At 40.2% G+C, this 19872-nt stretch overlaps 1 protein-coding gene across 1 annotated transcript in view; it reads right to left on the reverse strand.

Annotated features, from left to right (window-relative positions):
• Nucleotides 1-4618: 4618 nt before the first annotated feature.
• Nucleotides 4619-19872, reverse strand: part of TXLNG (taxilin gamma) — a gene marked incomplete in the record, with an annotated part of 389260 nt that continues 374006 nt past the window's right edge. The window contains 2 exon segments of the mRNA XM_053707401.1: nucleotides 4619-5135; nucleotides 5630-5725. Of these exon segments, the coding sequence (XP_053563376.1) occupies nucleotides 4803-5135; nucleotides 5630-5725 (429 nt within the window).

Raw genomic sequence — 19872 nt, forward strand, 5'->3', positions numbered from 1 at the left:
CTGAATCCAAAGACTGTGAATCAAATTGATCCAAATGTCTTTGAAAAATCGTAACCTGCCCCCTACCAGCTGTGCTGGAATGAGGGCCGCACCTTCATGTGGACTTGGGAGCTGGTTTTGACTTTTTAAAAAGCTTGGATTTATTCCAGATTGGAGAAGGTTTCCAAACAGAAACCGTTCCTTTAGGGGAAGGGTCAGGCTTCTGTTACTTATTCTGACGAAAGGAACGAAAACGATTAGCAGCCCTGTATTTACCTTTAGATTTTTTGTCCTGAGGCAAAAAAGTTCCTTTCCCCCCAGTAACAGTTGAAATAATAGAATCCAACTGAGAACCAAATAATTTATTACCTTGGAAAGAAAGAGAAAGCAAAGTTGACTTAGAAGACATATCTGCATTCCAAGTTTTAAGCCATAAAGCTCTTCTGGCTAAAATAACTAAAGACATATACCTGACATCAATTCTAATGATATCAAAGATATCATCACAAATAAAGTTATTAGCATGTTGAAGAAGTTTAACAATGCTATGAGTATTATGGTCTGACACTTGTTGCGCTAAAGCCTCCAACCAGAAAGTGGAAGCGGTAGCAACATCAGCCAAAGAAATAGCAGGTCTAAGAAGATTACCTGAACATAAATAAGCTTTCCTTAGGAAGGATTCAATCTTCCTATCTAAAGGATCCTTAAAGGAAGTACTATCCGCCGTAGGAATAGTAGTACGTTTAGCAAGAGTAGAGATAGCCCCATCAACTTTAGGGATTTTGTCCCAAAACTCTAATCTGTCAGATGGCACAGGATACAATTTCTTAAACCTTTGAGGAGGAGTAAATGAAGTACCCAGATTATTCCATTCCCTAGAAATTACTTCAGAAATAGCATCAGGGACAGGAAAAACTTCTGGAATAACTATAGGAGGTTTAAAAAACGAATTTAAACGTTTAGTAGATTTAGTATCGAGAGGACTAGACTCCTCCATATCTAATGCAATTAAAACTTCTTTAAGTAAAGAACGAATAAATTCCATTTGAAATAAATATGAAGATTTATCAGTGTCAATATCTGAGACAGAATCTTCTGAACCAGATAAATCCTCATCAGAAACAGACAAGTCAGAATAATGACGGTCATTTAAAAATTCATCTGAAATATGAGAAGTTTTAAAAGACCTTTTACGTTTACTGGAAGGAGGAATAACAGACAGAGCCTTCCTAATAGATTTAGAAACAAATTATTTTATATTAACAGGAACATCCTGAGTATTAGATGTTGAGGGAACAACAACAGGTAATGAAATATTACTAATGGAAATACTATCTGCATTAGCAAGTTAATCATGACATTCATCACAAACTACAGCTGGAGGAAGTGTTACCACAAGTTTACAACAAATGCACTTAACTTTGGTAGAACCAGCATCAGGCAGCGTCTTTCCAGAAGTAGATTCTGTTCCAGGGTCAATTTGAGACATCTTGCAATATGTAAAAGAAAAAACAACATATAAAGCAAAATTTATCAAATTCCTTAAATGACAGTTTCAGGAATGGGAAAAAAATGCCAATGAACAAGCCTCTAGCAACCAGAAGCAATGAAAAATGAGACTGAAATAATGTGAAAAAAAGGTGGAGACAAGAATGACGCCCACATTTTTTGGCGCCAAAAATGACGCCCACATTATTGGCGCTAAGTACAACGCCTAAATTTTTTGGCGCTAAGAATGACGCCACATCCGGTGACGCCGACATTTCTGGCGCAAAAACGTCAAAAAAATGACGCAATCACGAACAACTTCCGGCGTCAATTAGGGCGCCGGAAATGAAATTGAAACAATTTTTAAGGTAAGAAAAAATGATCATTCATATGCATTATCCCAAATAATGAAACTGACTGTCTGAAATAAGGAATACTGATCATCCTGAATCATGGCAAATATAAGTTTAAAGACATATTTAGAACTTTATATATAAAGTGCCCAACCATAGCTTAGTGTGTCACAAAAAATAAGACTTACTTACCCCAGGACACTCATCTACATATAGTAGATAGTCAAACCAGTACTGAAACGAGAATCAGTAGAGGTAATGGTATATAAGAGTATATCGTCGATCTGAAAAGGGAGGTAGGAGAAGAAATCTCTACGACCGATAACAGAGAACCTATGAAATAGATCCCCTAGAGGAAGACCATTGTATTTAAATAGGCAATACTCTCTTCACATCCCTCTGACATTCACTGCACTCTGAGAGGAAAACCGGGCTCCAGCCTGCTGCGAAGCGCATATCAACGTAGAATCTAGCACAAACTTACTTCACCACCTCCACGGGAGGCAAAGTTTGTAAAACTGAATTGTGGGTGTGGTGAGGGGTGTATTTATAGGCATTTTGAGGTTTGGGAAACTTTGCCCCTCCTGGTAGGAATGTATATCCCATACGTCACTAGCTCATGGACTCTTGCCAATTACATTAAAGAAATATAGATTTTGCAAGGAGAGAGACTCCGTTTTATCCATTATGTGAGTTAGCACAACTTATATTTATTTATTTTTAAAATAAAAGGTAAAACTAGTTCTCATCTTGCAGTAAGATGGACAGCGAATGCACCACAGGTAAAATGCAGATGAAACAATTATCTTGTTTTCACTTCATGGTTTCAAAGACCTATTATGTTTCCCAAGCATGATCAATTTTAGCTAGAATAATGCAAAACATATTAAAGGTTTTACAGGTAAAAATGCCTGACAGATGGTCAGTTTCTAAGATTAAGCAAAATGCACCAGCAGCCCCTTTTTACATCTATATTTACAAAAGCACAGTGTGGATTGGTTTGTACATCTGATAGTGATCTGGAAAATTCAGAAGCAAAGAATCAAACCTCAAGAGAGTTGCAATACATTGTTTGGCCAAATACAGCAGCACAGATTTCAAAATGGGTTGATCTTATAGGGACATTAGATTTTTTTGGGATTCCTAGCAGATTGGTAATTAGGTACTGTACACAAAATGACAGTAATAGATACACCCTTGAAAACCCTGGTGGAATCTAAGTACCTGCCTCCAATTAGGGACAGATGTAAATACATTGTGCTCTTATATATGCACTGAATATTGCAGGCTCAGGTAGATGTGGACCTGCTTACATATTATGGAGGTTTTCTCTAGGAGTAGAACAAGCATAATTAGGAGGTATATTACATTAAATGCAGGCAAAAAATAATTGCAATGTTTTTTTAATTAAACATTATGGGGGGGGGATTACATTTTGAGTTGTGCCTTTTTAAATGCATAATTCCTATAGGAAATCATCTTTTATTCCATACATTTCTTCCTGCTTTATTCTGTAGGGGGAGGCACCTTTCAAAAGTCATTTGTATGAAAATATCAATTAAAAGGGACATAAAACCCAAAAATTTTCTTTCATGATTTAGACAGATAATGCAATTTTAAACAACTTTCTAATTTACTACTTTTATCAAATTTTCTTTTTTCACTTAGTATCCTTTGTTGAAAGGCATACCTAGGTAGGCTGAGGAGCAGAAATATACTACTGGGAATTAGCTGCTGCGCATTTATACCTCATACGCTATATCATTGTATTCAACGAGCTCCCAGTTGTATATTGCTGCTTCTTCAACAAAGTATACTAAGAGAACAAATCAAATTTGATAATAGAAGTAAATAAGATTTTTTTTTCTTTTAAATTGCATGCTCTGAATCATTAAAGAAAAAAAATTGCATTCATGACCCTTCAAGTGAAAAACATTCTCCCAAAAAAAAAAACCTACAACCACTGTTTATCTTACATATAAATTATATATTGATCCATTAAATAAAAGCACAAGCTTCATTATGCTTTTTTTTTAAAAATGATAAATTCAACTGAATGCGTTAACTGCTTTCTATAAAAATGTAATCAAGTAATTGTTTAAAAACGTTCATGAAATTTGTGATTTTCCATTTGATTTATAAAACATCTGAAAATGTGTTTAAAAAAAAAAAAAAAGTAAAATGCCAGCAAAATTTATTTTGTTTAACCCCTTCAGTACGGATGCATCTGTCCAAATTCAGATTGTAAACAAAGAAGGAAAATGGAAGCACATAATCGTCACTACTGCTTTAAATATAGAATGCCTCCAAAATCTATTTCAGTTGGATCTTACAGAACATGCCACAACGTACCTGCTAAATACCAGAGTAGTTGTTCCTTACAAATAATACCTGTGAATTAGTATTAATAAAGTTACAGTAAAACACCATCTCACCTGTGGAAGAGCAGTCTTACCCGATAGGTATGCCTTAAAATGCCTGCCTTGATTTATGTTGGATTAACTGTCTGCTTTACCAAGTAAAAAAAACTCCTTTAACATCCTATTGTACAGATACTATTGACTATGGTTGCATGAATAAAGACATACAAAATGTTCATTCATAAGTTTCACGGATAGGTTCTGTAATGCTACAAAGAACCTGCAACCCAAAGCAAGAAACAAAAATACCCAATTTCAGACATGTTATAACCCCTTTTAACATGCTGTTCCTAATGTGGGGGTTTGTAAGATGCACCCTCTTAAAATCTGAAAATTAATTGGAGGCAGTGTAGTGAGACAAATATATTGGAGACAAAATGAAGTTGCTAGGATGCTTTATGTACCACATGTTGTCCAGTAGTCCTAAGAAAATACATATATGGTAGAAAAAGTAAGAAATTTGCCACAACGAATTACCACCAACAAAGTTATACACAAAAAATATATGTATATATATGCCTGTGTATCTGCATTAATATTTGACCAGTGTTTACACATTGCTTTAGTCAACAGAATCAATGCCAGAAGTAGGCCCTTGTAAGAGAGTCTTTTCCGCTGGTATTTGGTCCTCCGATGAGTGTGGTACAGCTATGGGTTGAATTCCACATTCTTGCTGTGTGATTGCACTCATCTCTTCAGTTGATTCTGCTGTATAGCCCATCTCTAATACATCTCCTGCTTCAGGTTCCTCACCATCCAGCACAGGAAGAGGATCTTGAAGACCCTCCATCTTCTTGTTGAGCTCATTCCTTTCTACTTGAAGGGCTCTACAGAGCTTCTCCAAACGTTCTAATTTAACCTGTAGTGCTTTGTATTCCTTGTCACGTACAGTTTTCTAACAGTAAAAGAAAATAAATGAAAGATTTAACAGTAACACACACACTATAATATATATATTATGGTTAAAGTCAGATATTGGGTAATCCTAGGATTACCCGAGTAAAACAGACATTACCCATGCGGCTGTGTTTGCCCAATGTATGTGTAGTTACAGCATCTTTTCACTATCTTTTTTGCCTCCGCCTGGGGGGTTCAAGGGGGGCAAAGCCCCCCTTATAAACCTAATTTCCCAAGGTTCACTTGGGGTGGATGACAGAGGATCAGGGGGGCACCTTCCTTGAACCCCCCAGACAGAGGCAAAAGAAATAGTGTAGATGGGGGAATTACAGTACATCAGGCATTACCCACGGCCGCTTGGGTAATGTCCATTTTACCCGGGTTTCTTACCCATCACACACTCATTCTATTAATAGCTATTATTGTTTTACCAATGTTCTACTTTATAAAGACAATCTCCTGTTAAATTTTTGTAGAGAAATAGTTACTTACCTCCTCAGCCATCTGCAACAAGGCCTTGTTGTTATTTTCCCACTTTGTACGCCAAACAGTTGTTTCCTTTTCTAGTTTCTTGATCTTCTTAGTCATCTGTTACAAAGTATAAAGTTACTTGCTACCAAAGAAAAGTATAGATTTTAAACCAAACATACATAACAATTAATCAGTTAAGCATTATTCACAGGGCTACAGAGCAACAAATACACTTTCTTACCCAGTGTTCTCCACATAACATTTTGCCAGCCAGGCGACATTAAGAATAGCTGGTGGGCAGTATTTTCTGATATCCAAGGAAAAAATTAAATACTTCAACAATTTTTTAAAATTATATATATGATATATGCTAACTTAAAAATAGCTTACTAGTCATACAAGTGAGGAAAAACTTTAAACAATGTAGAACAAGGTGAAGCATAAAAATTGAAGTTACCCTTATCTATTGAGCATGGTTGCGACATAAAGGAGTGTTGATTTATGTTCAGTCCCCAGTTTTTTTCTGTCGGTAATGTCTAGTCTTTAGGTATTTTAGAGAGACCCCTTGTAGGATGTAAGCAAGGCATGTTGCGTGATCTGAAAAGGCTTACTTGGTATTCTGCTTGCGACGGGTTAATGCGATTAATATGCCAAGTGGTGCAGTGTTTACCAAGAGGGCCTTTGCTTAAGGCACTAGGTTAGTCGAGAACATCTTCCGTAATGCTGTGCTTTGGTAGGAAGCTCATCTATTCAGCAGTCGTGGAGACTCGGGAACCCCTCCGCCCCTCCACGTTCCCTCTGGAGCGCACTGAACACTAGGTGTTGTCCTGCTTGTAATGTCCTACCTGATGTTTTGGCATACGACGATAGTGGCAGAGTTACCTTTATCGGGCAGTGCTATTCGGGATCCATGTGCGCTGATTTAGGACCAGCACTACCGCACTGCAATGTTTGTTGTGGTTCTTCATAATTCATGATGATGCTTTGTGCTTGATTTAATTCCCCTTGATTGTCAGATTCTACTGGGAAGTGCACAGTGCAGTTGGCGCCATCTTGGATGAGAGTAGCTGAAGATCTTTCTGAAGAAGGATCTATTAATCCAATAGCGTTTATTTTGTTAAACAGAAAATCAAATGGTGCTTTATCAATGAGTGTCATTATGATTCTCTCAAGGTTCTTTAAGTGCGTGTCGAAGTATTGTTGCGGCATCGCTTCACCCATACGGGCCATTTTAGTTTGTTATAAGTATGAGCTTGTGCGATATTCCTCTCCCCTGTAATTGTGCTTCTCTTTGTATGCTTAGGTTGTAGGAATGAAGGTGAGAAATCAGTGCTGAGGATAGATTTTGTTGAATTAAGGCAGATCACCTCGGCCAGTCGAAGGGGGTAGCGCTGCCTACGTATCAGCCGCCGCTGTAGGCCTCCATTATCTGAATCCGAGCTCTGTCAGGAATACAGGTAATTCTTTGGGATATGTAGCACAGCGGGACTATTCAATTGTATAGTTGGCTTATGTCAAAGAATATCTGTAAGATGCCTAAAGGAATCGGTTGATTATCTAGAGATCGGCTGGAGCTCTGGAGAAATGCAACCGTTCAAGGCCGCTGTTCGGACACGGCCCTCGAGCATGTGATTTTAAAAAAAACTTTCCAATTGACTTCTATCACTTTTGCTTAGTTCTCTTAGTATCCTTGGTTAGAGTAATCCTAGGTGATCTCAGAAGTGTTCACATGTCTTTAGCCTTCTGGCATCAGTGCTTGGAACATTGTTTGTAGCAATGTTATACATAATTGCAAACACTGCTGCCATAAAATGCTAGACATGCATGCTCCTAAGTTCCTGTGCGCCAGCCTAGGTTTACTCTTCAACAAAGGTTGCCAATAGAACAAAGCAAATTTAAAAAAAAGAATTTATGCTTACCTGATAAATATTTCTTTCCGGATATGGTGAGTCCACGGCTTTATCAATTACTGTTGGGAATACCACTCCTGGCTAGCAGGAGGCGGCAAAGAGCACCACAGCAAATTTGTTAAGTATCACTTCCCTGCCCACAATCCCCAGTCATTTGACCAAAGGGAAATGGAAAAAAAGGCGTAACAAGGTGTAGAGGTGCCTGAGGTTTATTTTTAAAAAAACTAACGGTCTTGAAATAAAGGGAGGGGCCGTGGACTCACCATATCCGGAAAGAAGTAGATTTATCAGGTAAGCATAAATCCTGTTTTCTTTCCTAAGATATGGTAAGTCCACGGCTTCATCAATTACTGTTGGGAATCAATACCCAAGCTAGAGCACACAGATGAATAGGGAGGGACAAGAGAGGCAGACCTAAATAACCTTTCTCCCAAAAGAAGCCTCAGCCGAGATAAAAGAAGCCAATTTTAAAATTTTGAGAGAGTATGCAAGGAAGACCAAGTTGCAGCCTTCCAAAACCGATCCACAGAATCTGTGAAAATCCATGAAGAAGAAGAGACAGCCCTCATGTAATGAGCCATAACTCTCCCCAGTCTGAAAAACAAAAATAAAAACTTCTCAACCAGAGAAAAGAGAATTAGTAGTAGCTTTCCGATACAGAGAAAACAAACAAAAAACAGAAGAAAAATTATTAACTACACAACATCCAAATTGTGTACACACGTTCCTCAACATAAGAATGAGGACACAGAAAGGCAACAACAAATTCCTAAACAAAATTTCCACTTAGGATAAATAACCACCTTATCCGAAATTAGTTAAAGTGAATCACACTGCAAAGCCGAGAGTACCTAAACTCTCCAAGCAGAAGATATTATTTAAAATGTATGTAATGCGATGGCTAAAACTGAGCCTGCTGCAAAACCTTAAAACCAAGGTTAAAACTCCAAGAGGAGCAACAGACAAACACAGGCCTGATACTAACCAGGGTCTGACAAAAAGATTACACGTCTGGCACATCTGCCAGACACTTGTGTAAAAAAAGGATAACGCAGAAATCTGACCCTTCAGAGAACTGACAGAAAAACCGTCCTCCAGACCTTCCCGGAGAAAGGGCAAAACCCTTAGGAATCCTGACCCTACTTCCAAAAGTAGTTCTGAGATTCACACCAATCAGGGAATTTACGCCATAACTTATGGTAAAAGTTACTAGTAACAGGCTTGCTTGCAAGCCTGAATCATGGTCTCAATGACCGATTCCAAAAAAACACGCTTAGACAGAACTAAGCATTCAATCTCCAAGCAGGAAAATTCAGACAAAATGAAAGTGGGATGACCCCGAGTTAGAAGGTCCTTCCTCAGGAACAACCACCAAGGTGGAAGAAATACATCTCAGCTAGGACTGTATACCAGACTCTGCGAAAACTATGCAAGAACTATTAAAATACCGACGTTCTCACCCATTTGATACAAGCAATGACTCGTAAGGAGAGCAAACTGAGGAACAGGGATGTCCGACTGAAATCTCAAGGAAATGCCAAGAAATTTAACATAGAAGCCTGCTGATCTTAACATAACTTGGAAGCTTGGCAAACTGCCATTTCTAACTCCAGGACCCCCATTTGAGGGTTAACCTAGAGAACACCTCCGGGAGAAGCGCCCACTCCCCGGGATGAAAAAATATGACTGCTCAAGATGTCCGCTCACGGTATTCACTACTGAAATGTGAATATTGGATAAATAATGAATGTGAGCGTCCGCCCACCGAACATTCCACGCCAATCATGGCAAAGGAACTCCAGGTTCCTCCCAGGAGTTTGATGTAAGGAGGTTGATGTAAACCACCGAGATTAAATTATTCAACTAGAACCTGAAAAACCGGTTAAGACAACTGAGGCCAAGCCATCAGAACAGAATAGATGGCTCTCCACTCCAATATGTTTATGACGAGAGCAGGCTCCTCCCAAATCCATAGTCACCAACCCAACAGGCTAGCAACTGTGGTCAATAGTACACAGAAAGGTCTCCGGAAACATGTGCCCCGAGACAGATGCTTCTGAGAAAACCAAAAGATTCTAGAGAATGTGGGTAACGATCCCGCTACGTCTCGCAAGCAAAGCGAGCGCTCTACCACTAATTTTTCACTCTGATCCATAGGGAAGAATCTCAAGTCGATAGATCTAAATCTATCCTCAGAGACAGAGCCACAAGATCCCTGGTCCACTATCTTAACATGCATAACAGCAGACTCTCAGATGGAATCGAGCAAAGGGATGATGTCCATTATGAAGCAACCATCAGACCAATTACCTCCATACAGTAAACCACTGAAGGGTCACACAATAGAATGCCGAAAGATGCAAGAGAAAAGAATCCAATTTTCTGACCTCTGTCAAAAACATTTTCAGAGATAGGGAAACTAATATGGTCCCTAAAAAACTACCCCTGTAGCTGGAACAAGGGAACTCCTTTTCAGATTCACTTCCATCCGTGGAATAAAGAAAGACAACAAGATGTCTGTATGACATAGTTGTATACAAGATGTCTGTATGAGTTGCTTGTTGAAAGTATGGCGCCTGAACCATTATGAAATCCAGGATCTCCTAGAGCCATGGCAAAGCCAAAGGAAAGAGTGACAAACTGAAAGTGTTTGGCAGAAAGGCAACACTCAGGAACTTGAAAATACGTGTCCTCCAGGTCTATGGTCACCATGAACTAACCCTCCTAGATCAAAGGAAAAATTGACACTTTAGAACTAATATAGGACGAAAAATTCCCTCTTTTTTCAGGAACCATAAACAGGAATGAATAAAATCCTAGACCCTGCTCCCTTTACAGGAACTGGAATTATCACTCACAGGTGAGAGATGTTCCAAATGCACAAAAAAAAGCCGCACTGTTATCTGGCCTGCAGATAAAATTGAGAGAAGGAACCTACCTCAGGAAGGGAAGGAATGACATACTATGTCCAGAGCCTATCTGGGACATCTCGCATCCATGTTTGAAGACAGAGAGATTCAACCCCCCACTTGGACCGATCCCGAAATGGAGTAAACTCCTTTAGGACTATTCATCTTTTCTTGTGGTAGAAAAAGGAAATTTATCCTTACCTGATAAATTTATTTCTTTTTCGATACGATGAGTCCACGGATTTCATCCTTACTTGTGGGATTACGCCTCCTGGTCAACAGGAGCAGGCAAAGAGCACCACAGCAGAGCTGTATAAATAGCTCCTCCCTTCCCTCCCAACCCAGTCATTCGACCGAAGTTAGGAAGAGAAAGGAAAAGCCAAGGTGCAGAGGTGTCTGAAGTTTAACAAAAATATAATAACCTGTCTCAATAAAACAGGATGGGCCGTGGACTAATATCGAAAAAGAAAAATTTATCAGGTAAGCATAAATTTCCTTTTCTTTTTCAAGATACGATGAGTCCACGGATTTCATCCTTACTTGTGGGATACAATACCAAAGCTATAGTACACGGATGAAAGGGTAGGGACAAGACAGGGAACCTAAACGGAAGGCACCACTGCTTGAAGAACTTTTCTACCAAAAACAGCCTCAGATGAGGCAAAGGTATCGAATTTGTAAAATTTTGAAAAAGTGTGAAGAGACGACCAAGTTGCAGCTTTGCAAATCTGTTCAACAGAAGCATCATTTTTGAATGCCCATGAGGAAGCCACAGCCCTAGTGGAATGAGCCGTAATTCGCTCAGGAGGCTGCTGTCCAGCAGTCTCATAGGCAAAGCGGATGATACTCTTCAGCCAAAAAGAAAGAGGTAGCCGTAGCTTTCTGACCCCTACACTTCGCAGAAAAAACAACAAATAATGAAGACGATTGGCGAAAATTCTTAGTCGCCTGTAAGAACAACTTCAAAGCACGGACCACGTCCAAGTTGTGTAACAGACACAAGGAATGAACAACAATTTCCTGATTAATACTTTTATTTGAAACAACCTTAGGAAGAAAACCAGGCTTAGTTCGCAACACCACCTTATCCGAATGGAAAACAAGATAAGGAGAATCACATTGTAATGCAGAAAGCTCTGATACTCTACGAGCAGAAGAAATAGCAATCAAAAATAAAACTTTCCAAGATAATAACTTAATATCTATGGAATGCATGGGTTCAAATGGAACCCCTTGAAGAACTCTAAAAACTAAATTCAAACTCCAAGGAGGAGCAATTGGTCTAAATACAGGCCTGATTCTAGTCATAGCCTGACAAAAAGATGGTACATCTGGAACATCTGCCAGACGCTTGTGTAACAAAATAGATAAAGCAGAAATCTGTCCTTTTAAAGAACTTGCTGACAACCCCTTCTCCAATCCCTCTTGGAGAAAAGACAAAATCCTGGGAATCCTAACCCTACTCCATGAGTAGCCCTTGAATTCACACCAATAAACATATTTACGCCATATCTTATGGTAAATTTTTCTAGTAACAGGCTTACAAGTCTGAATCAAGGTATCTATGACCGAATCAGAAAAACCACGCTGAGACAAAATCAAGCATTCAATCTCCAAGCAGTTAGCTGCAGAGAAAATAGATTTGGATGATGGAAGGGCCCCTGAATGAGAAGGTTTTCCCTCAATGGGAGCCTCCACGGTGGCTGAGATGACATGTCCACCAGATCGGTATACCAAGTCCTGCGAGGCCACGCAGGAGCGATGAGGATCAACGATGCCCTCTACTGTTTGACTCCAGCAATCACCCGGAGAAGGAGAATAAATGGAGGGAACACATAAGCTAGGCTGAAAGACCAGGGTACAGCCAAGGCATCTATCAGCTCGGCCTGGGGATCCCTGGATCTGGACCCGTATCTCGGAAGCTTGGCATTCCGACGAGATGCCATGAGATCCAACTCCGGTCTGCCCCATCTGAGAACTAGGCTGGAAAATATCTCTGGATGGAGTTCCCATTCTCCCGGATGAAACGTCTGTCTGCTCAGAAAGTCCGCTTCCCAGTTTTCCACCCCTGGGATGTAGATCACTGACAGATCACAGATGGCAAGAGTGCGACTCTGCCCACTGTATTATCTTGGATACTTCTGTCATCGCTAAGGAACTCTTTGTTCCTCCCTGATGATTGATGTAAGCTACCATTGTGATGTTGTCCGACTGAAACCTGATGAATTGGGCCGAAGCCAACTAGGGCCAAGCCTGAAGCGCATTGAATATGGCTCTCAAATACAGTAGGTTGATTGGAAGGAGAGACTCCGCCCGAGTCCATACACCCTGAGCCCTCAGAGAATTCCAGACTGCTCCCCATCCTAGAAGACAGGCGTCCGTTGTCACTATCACCCATGAGGGTCTGCGGAAACATGTCCCCTGGGACAGATGATCCAGTGACAACCACCATAGAAGAGAGTCCCTTGTCTCCTGATCTAGAGTTATTTGAGGAGACAAATCAGTATAATCTCCATTCCATTGTCTGAGCATGCTTAGTTGCAGAGGCCGGAGATGAAATCGAGCAAATGGAATGATGTCCATCGCTGCCACTATCAATCCAATTACTTCCATGCACTGAGCCACTGACGGTCGATGATAGGACTGAAGGGCTCGACATGTCGTCATGAGCTTTACCCTTCTGACCTCTGTCAGAAAGATTTTCATGGAAAGAGAAGGGAACCCTTGTCTGTGGAATCAACAAACTCTTTCCCAGATTCACCTTCCACCCGTGAGTTCTCAGGAAGGAAAGGACCAGGTCGGTATGAGACTTTGCCAGCTGAAAAGAGGATGCCTGGATCAGAATATCGTCCTTGGTCTTAGAACTGCCAGCAGAGACCCCAGAACCTTTGTGAAAATTCTGGGAGCTGTGGCCAGACCGAAAGGAAGAGCCACAAACTGGAAATGTTTGTCCAGAAAGGAGAACCTCAGCAATTGGTGATGATCTTTGTGAATGGGGACATGAAGATATGCATCCTTTAGATCCACGGTAGTCATAAATTGACCCTCCTGGATCAATGGAAGAATGGTACGAATAGTCTCCATCTTGAAGGATGGGACTCTGAGAAACTTGTTTAGACTCTTGAGATCTAAGATAGGTCTCAAAGTTCCCTCTTTTTTGGGAACTACAGACATATTTGAATAAAATCCCTGTCCCTGAATGGGAACATGACAGATTACCCCCATAGAGGAGAGGTCTCTTACACAGCGTAAGAACGCCTCTCTCTTTATCTGTTCTACAATCGAGAAAGAAGAAATCTTCCTCTGGGGAAAGTGTTTCTGAACTCCAGCTTATAATCCCTGAGATACTATATCTATTGCCCAGGGATCCTGAACGTCTCTTATCCAGGCCTGGATGAAGGATAGTCTGCCCCCTACTAGATCCGGTTCCTTCATGCTGACCTGGGTGCGGCAACGGGTTTTTTGGACGTTTGCCCTTGTTCCAAGCCTGGTTGGGTCTCCACATGGACTTGGATTGAGAATAGGTCCCTTCCTGCTTAGTGGAAGAGGACGAGGGGATTCCCTTAAAATTCCGAAAGGAACAAAAATTACTCTGTCGACCTCTCTGTTTGGATTTTTTATCCTGAGGGAGGAGGTGACCCTTGCCTCCCGTGATGTCAGAAATAATTTCCTTCAAGTCAGGACCAAACAGGGTCTTCCCCTTATAAGGGATAGCCAAAAGTTTAGACTTGGACAACACATCCGCAGACCAAGATTTCAGCCACAAGGCTCTACGTGCTAAGATGGAGAACCCTGAGCTCTTAGCAGACAATTTGGTAATTTGCAAAGAAGCATCTGTCACAAAAGAAATAGCCAACTTAAGAGCTTTAATTCTATCCTGTATCTCTTCCAAAGAAGTCTCCGTCTTTAAAGAGTGTCTTCCAGGGCATCAAACCAATAAGCAGCCGCAGTCGTAACCGTGACAATACAGGCTGCCGGTTGCAAAAGCAACCCTTGATGAACATAAAGCTTCTTAAGGAGACCCTCTAATTTCTTATCCATAGGGTCCTTAAAGGCACAACTATCCTCAATAGGGATAGTAGTACGTTTAGCTAAAGTGGAAATAGCGCCTTCCACCTTAGGAACCGTCTGCCAAGAATCCCTGATAGCATCCGCTATAGGATACATTTTCCTGAAAACGGGAGTAGAGAATGGAATACCTGGTCTCTCCCTTTCCTTAGCAATAATCTCCGAAGTTCGCTTGGGAACTGGAAAAACATCCGAATAAGAAGGAACCTCTAGATATCTGTCCAACTTAGTCAATTTTTCTGGAGGAACTACAATTGAATCGCAGTCACCCAGAGCCACCAAAACCTCCCTTAATAACAGTCGGAGATGTTCCAGCTTAAACCGGAAAGACACCACTTCTGAATCCGTTGGTAGCAGAGCGCTTTCCAATTCAGAAAGTTCTCCTTCAGATAGGGCATCCAATTCTGAGCCCTGTGATGGTATGTCTGATATCGCCATTAAAGCATCAGAAGCCGTATTGGCCACGAGTGTCCTTCCTTCTGCGTTTGCCTTGCAATACGGGGAAGGTAGATAACGCCTCTGAAAGTGTAGAAGACATAACAGCAGCTATGTCCTGTAGAGTAATTGCAGTTGAAGCTGCGGAGGTACTGGACTGCGCCTGAGCAGGCGTTAAGGACTGACAACAATAAGTATAAAGTGGAAAAACATAATTTATGTAAGAACTTACCTGATAAATTCATTTCTTTCATATTAGCAAGAGTCCATGAGCTAGTGACGTATGGGATATACATTCCTACCAGGAGGGGCAAAGTTTCCGAAGCCTCAAAATGCCTATAAATACACCCCTCACCACACCCACAAATCAGTTTAACGCATAGCCAAGAAGTGGGGTGATAAGGAAAAAAGTGCGAAAGCATAAAAAATAAGGAATTGGAATAATTGTGCTTTATACAAAAAAATCAAAATCACCACAAAAAGGGTGGGCCTCATGGACTCTTGCTAATATGAAAGAAATGAATTTATCAGGTAAGTTCTTACATAAATTATGTTTTCTTTCATGCAATTAGCAAGAGTCCATGAGCTAGTGACGTATGGGATAATGACTACCCAAGATGTGGATCTTCCACGCAAGAGTCACTAGAGAGGGAGGGATAAAATAAAGACAGCCAATTCCGCTGAAAATAATCCACACCCAAAATAAAGTTTAAATCTTATAATGGAAAAAACTGAAATTATAAGCAGAAGAATCAAACTGAAACAGCTGCCTGAAGTACTTTTCTACCAAAAACTGCTTCAGAAGAAGAAAACACATCAAAATGGTAGAATTTAGTAAAAGTATGCAAAGAAGACCAAGTTGCTGCTTTGCAAATCTGATCAACCGAAGCTTCATTCCTAAACGCCCAGGAAGTAGAAACTGACCTAGTAGAATGAGCTGTAATCCTTTGAGGCGGAGTTTTACCCGACTCGACATAAGCATGATGAATTAAAGATTTTAACCAAGATGCCAAAGAAATGGCAGAGGCCTTCTGACCTTTCCTAGAACCGGAAAAGATAACAAATAGACTAGAACTCTTTCGGAATTTCTTAGTAGCTTCAACATAATATTTCAAAGCTCTAACTACATCCAAAGAATGCAATGATCTCTCCTTAGAATTCTTAGGATTAGGACACAATGAAGGAACCACAATTTCTCCACTAATATTGTTAGAATTCACAACCTTAGGTAAAAATTTAAAAGAAGTTCGCAACACCGCCTTATCCTGATGAAAAATCAGAAAAGGAGACTCACAAGAAAGAGCAGATAATTCAGAAACTCTTCTAGCAGAAGAGATGGCCAAAAGAAACAAAACTTTCCAAGAAAGTAATTTAACGTCCAAAAGAATGCATAGGTTCAAACGGAGGAGCTTGAAGAGCCCCCAGAACCAAATTCAAACTCCAAGGAGGAGAAATTGACTTAATAACAGGTTTTATACGAACCAAAGCTTGTACAAAACAATGAATATCAGGAAGATTAGCAATCCTTCTGTGAAAAAGAACAGAAAGAGCAGAGATTTGTCCTTTCAAGGAACTTGCAGACAAACCTTTATCCAAACCATCCTGAAGAAACTGTAAAATTCTCGGAATTCTAAAAGAATGCCAGGAAAAATGATGAGAAAGACACCAAGAAATGTAAGTCTTCCAGACTCTATAATATATCTTTCTAGATACAAATTTACGAGCCTGTAACATAGTATTAATCACAGAGTCAGAGAAACCTCTTTGACTAAGAATCAAGCGTTCAATCTCCATACCTTTAAATTTGAGGATTTGAGATCCTGATGGAAAAAAGGACCTTGCGACAGAAGATCTGGTCTTAACGGAAGAGTCCACGGTTGGCAAGAGGCCATCCGGACAAGATCCGCATACCAAAACCTGTGAGGCCATGCTGGAGCCACCAGCAGAACAAACGAGCATTCCTTCAGAATCTTGGAGATTACTCTTGGAAGAAGAACTAGAGGCGGAAAGAGATAGGCAGGATGATACTTCCAGGGAAGTGACAATGCATCCACTGCTTCCGCCTGAGGGTCCCTGGATCTGGACAGATACCTGGGAAGTTTCTTGTTTAGATGAGAAGCCATCAGATCTATTTCTGGAAGTCCCCACATTTGAACAATCTGAAGAAATACCTCTGGGTGAAGAGACCATTCGCCTGGATGTAACGTTTGGCGACTGAGATAATCCGCTTCCCAATTGTCTATACCTGGGATATGAACCGCAGAAACTAGACAGGAGCTGGATTCCGCCCATACCAGTATTCGAGATACTTCTTTCATAGCCAGAGGACTGTGAGTCCCTCCTTGATGATTGATGTATGCCACAGTTGTGACATTGTCTGTCTGAAAACAAATGAACAATTCTCTCTTTAGAAGAGGCCATGACTGAAGAGCTCTGAAAATTGCACGGAGTTCCAAAATATTGATTGGTAATCTCACCTCCTGAGATTCCCAAACCCCTTGTGCTGTCAGAGACCCCCAAACAGCTCCCCAACCTGTCAGACTTGCATCTGTTGAAATTACAGTCCAGGTCGGAAGAACAAAAGAAACCCCCTGAACTAAACGATGGTGATCTGTCCACCACGTCAGAGTGTCGTACAATCGGTTTTAAAGATATTAATTGAGATATCTTTGTGTAATCCCTGCACCACTGGTTCAGCATACAGAGCTGAAGAGGTCGCATGTGAAAACGAGCAAAGGGGATCGCGTCCGATGCAGCAGTCATAAGACCTAGAATTTCCATGCATAAGGCTACCGAAGGGAATGATTTTGATTGAAGGTTTCGACAAGCTGAGATCAATTTTAGACGTCTCTTGTCTGTCAGAGACAGAGTCATGGACACTGAATCTATCTGGAAACCTAAAAAGGTTACCCTTGTCTGAGGAATCAATGAACTTTTCGGTAAATTGATCCTCCAACCATGATTTTGAAGAAACAACACAAGTCGATTCGTATGAGATTCTGCTAAATGTGAAGACTGAGCAAGTACCAAGATATCGTCCAAATAAGGAAATACCACAATACCCTGTTCTCTGATTACAGACAGAAGGGCACCGAGAACCTTTGTAAAAATTCTTGGAGCTGTTGCTAGGCCAAATGGCAGAGCCACAAACTGGTAATGCTTGTCTAGGAAAGAGAATCTCAGAAACTGATAGTGATCTGGATGAATCGGAATATGCAGATATGCATCCTGTAAATCTATTGTGGACATATAATGCCCTTGCTGAACAAAAGGCAGGATAGTCCTTATAGTTACCATTTTGAATGTTGGTATCCTTACATAACTATTCAATATTTTTAGATCCAGAACTGGTCTGAAGGAATTCTCCTTCTTTGGTACAATGAAGAGATTTGAATAAAACCCCAGCCCCTGTTCCAGAACTGGAACTGGCATAATTACTCCAGCCAACTCTAGATCTGAAACACATTTCAGAAATGCTTGAGCTTTCGCTGGATTTACTGGGACACGGGAAAGAAAAAATCTCTTTGCAGGAGGCCTTATCTTGAAGCCAATTCTGTACCCTTCTGAAACAATGTTCTGAATCCAAAGATTGTGAATTGAATTGATCCAAATTTCTTTGAAAAAACGTAATCTGCCCCCTACCAGCTGGGCTGGAATGAGGGCCGCACCTTCATGTGGACTTGGGAGCTGGCTTTGGTTTTCTAAAAGGCTTGGATTTATTCCAGACTGGAGATGGTTTCCAAACTGATACCGCTCCTGTGGGTGAAGGATTAGGCTTTTATTCCTTATTGTGACGAAAGGAACGAAAACAATTATTAGACCTAAATTTACCTTTAGATTTCTTATCCTGTGGTAAAAAAGTTCCTTTCCCTCCAGTAACAGTTGAGATAATAGAATCCAACTGAGAACCAAATAATTGATTACCCTGGAAAGAAAGGGAAAGCAAAGTTGACTTAGAAGACATATCAGCATTCCAAGTTTTAAGCCATAAAGCTCTTCTAGCTAAAATAGCTAGAGACATATACCTGACATCAACTCTAATGATATCAAAGATGGCATCACAAATAAAGTTATTAGCATGTTGAAGAAGATGAACAATTCTATGAGAATTATGATCTGTTACTTGTTGCGCTAAAGCTTCTAACCAAAAAGTTGAAGCTGCAGCAACATCTGCTAAAGATATAGCAGGTCTAAGAAGATTACCTGAACATAAGTAAGCTTTTCTTAGAAAGGATTCAATCTTCCTATCTAAAGGATCCTTAAAGGAAGTACTATCTGCCGTAGGAATAGTAGTACGTTTAGCAAGAGTAGAGATAGCCCCATCAACTTTAGGGATTTTGTCCCAAAACTCTAATCTGTCAGATGGTACAGGATATAATTGCTTAAAACATTTAGAAGGAGTAAATGAATTACCCAAATTATTCCATTCCCTGGAGATTACTTCAGAAATAGCATCAGGGACAGGAAAAACTTCTGGGATAACTACAGGAGATTTAAAAACCTTATTTAAACGCTTAGATTTAGTATCAAGAGGACCAGAATCCTCTATTTCTAATGCAATTAAAACTTACGTTTACTAGAAGGAGGAATAACAGACATAGCCTTCTTAATGGATTTAGAAACAAAATCTCTTATGTTAACAGGAACACTCTGAGTATTAGATGTTGATGGAACAGCAACAGGTAATGTAACATTACTAAAGGAAATATTATCTGCATTAACAAGTTTGTCATGACATTCATTACAAACAACAGCTGGAGGAACAGATACCATAAGCTTACAGCAGATACACTTAACTTTGGTAGATCCAGCACCAGGCAGCGTTTTTCCAGAAGTATCTTCTGACTCAGTGTCAATCTGGGACATCTTGCAATATGTAATAGAAAAAACATATAAAGCAAAATTGATCAAATTCCTTAAATGACAGTTTCAGGAATGGGAA

The sequence above is a fragment of the Bombina bombina genome, chromosome 3, assembly GCF_027579735.1.
Source record: "Bombina bombina isolate aBomBom1 chromosome 3, aBomBom1.pri, whole genome shotgun sequence".
Taxonomy (NCBI): Eukaryota; Metazoa; Chordata; class Amphibia; order Anura; family Bombinatoridae; genus Bombina; species Bombina bombina.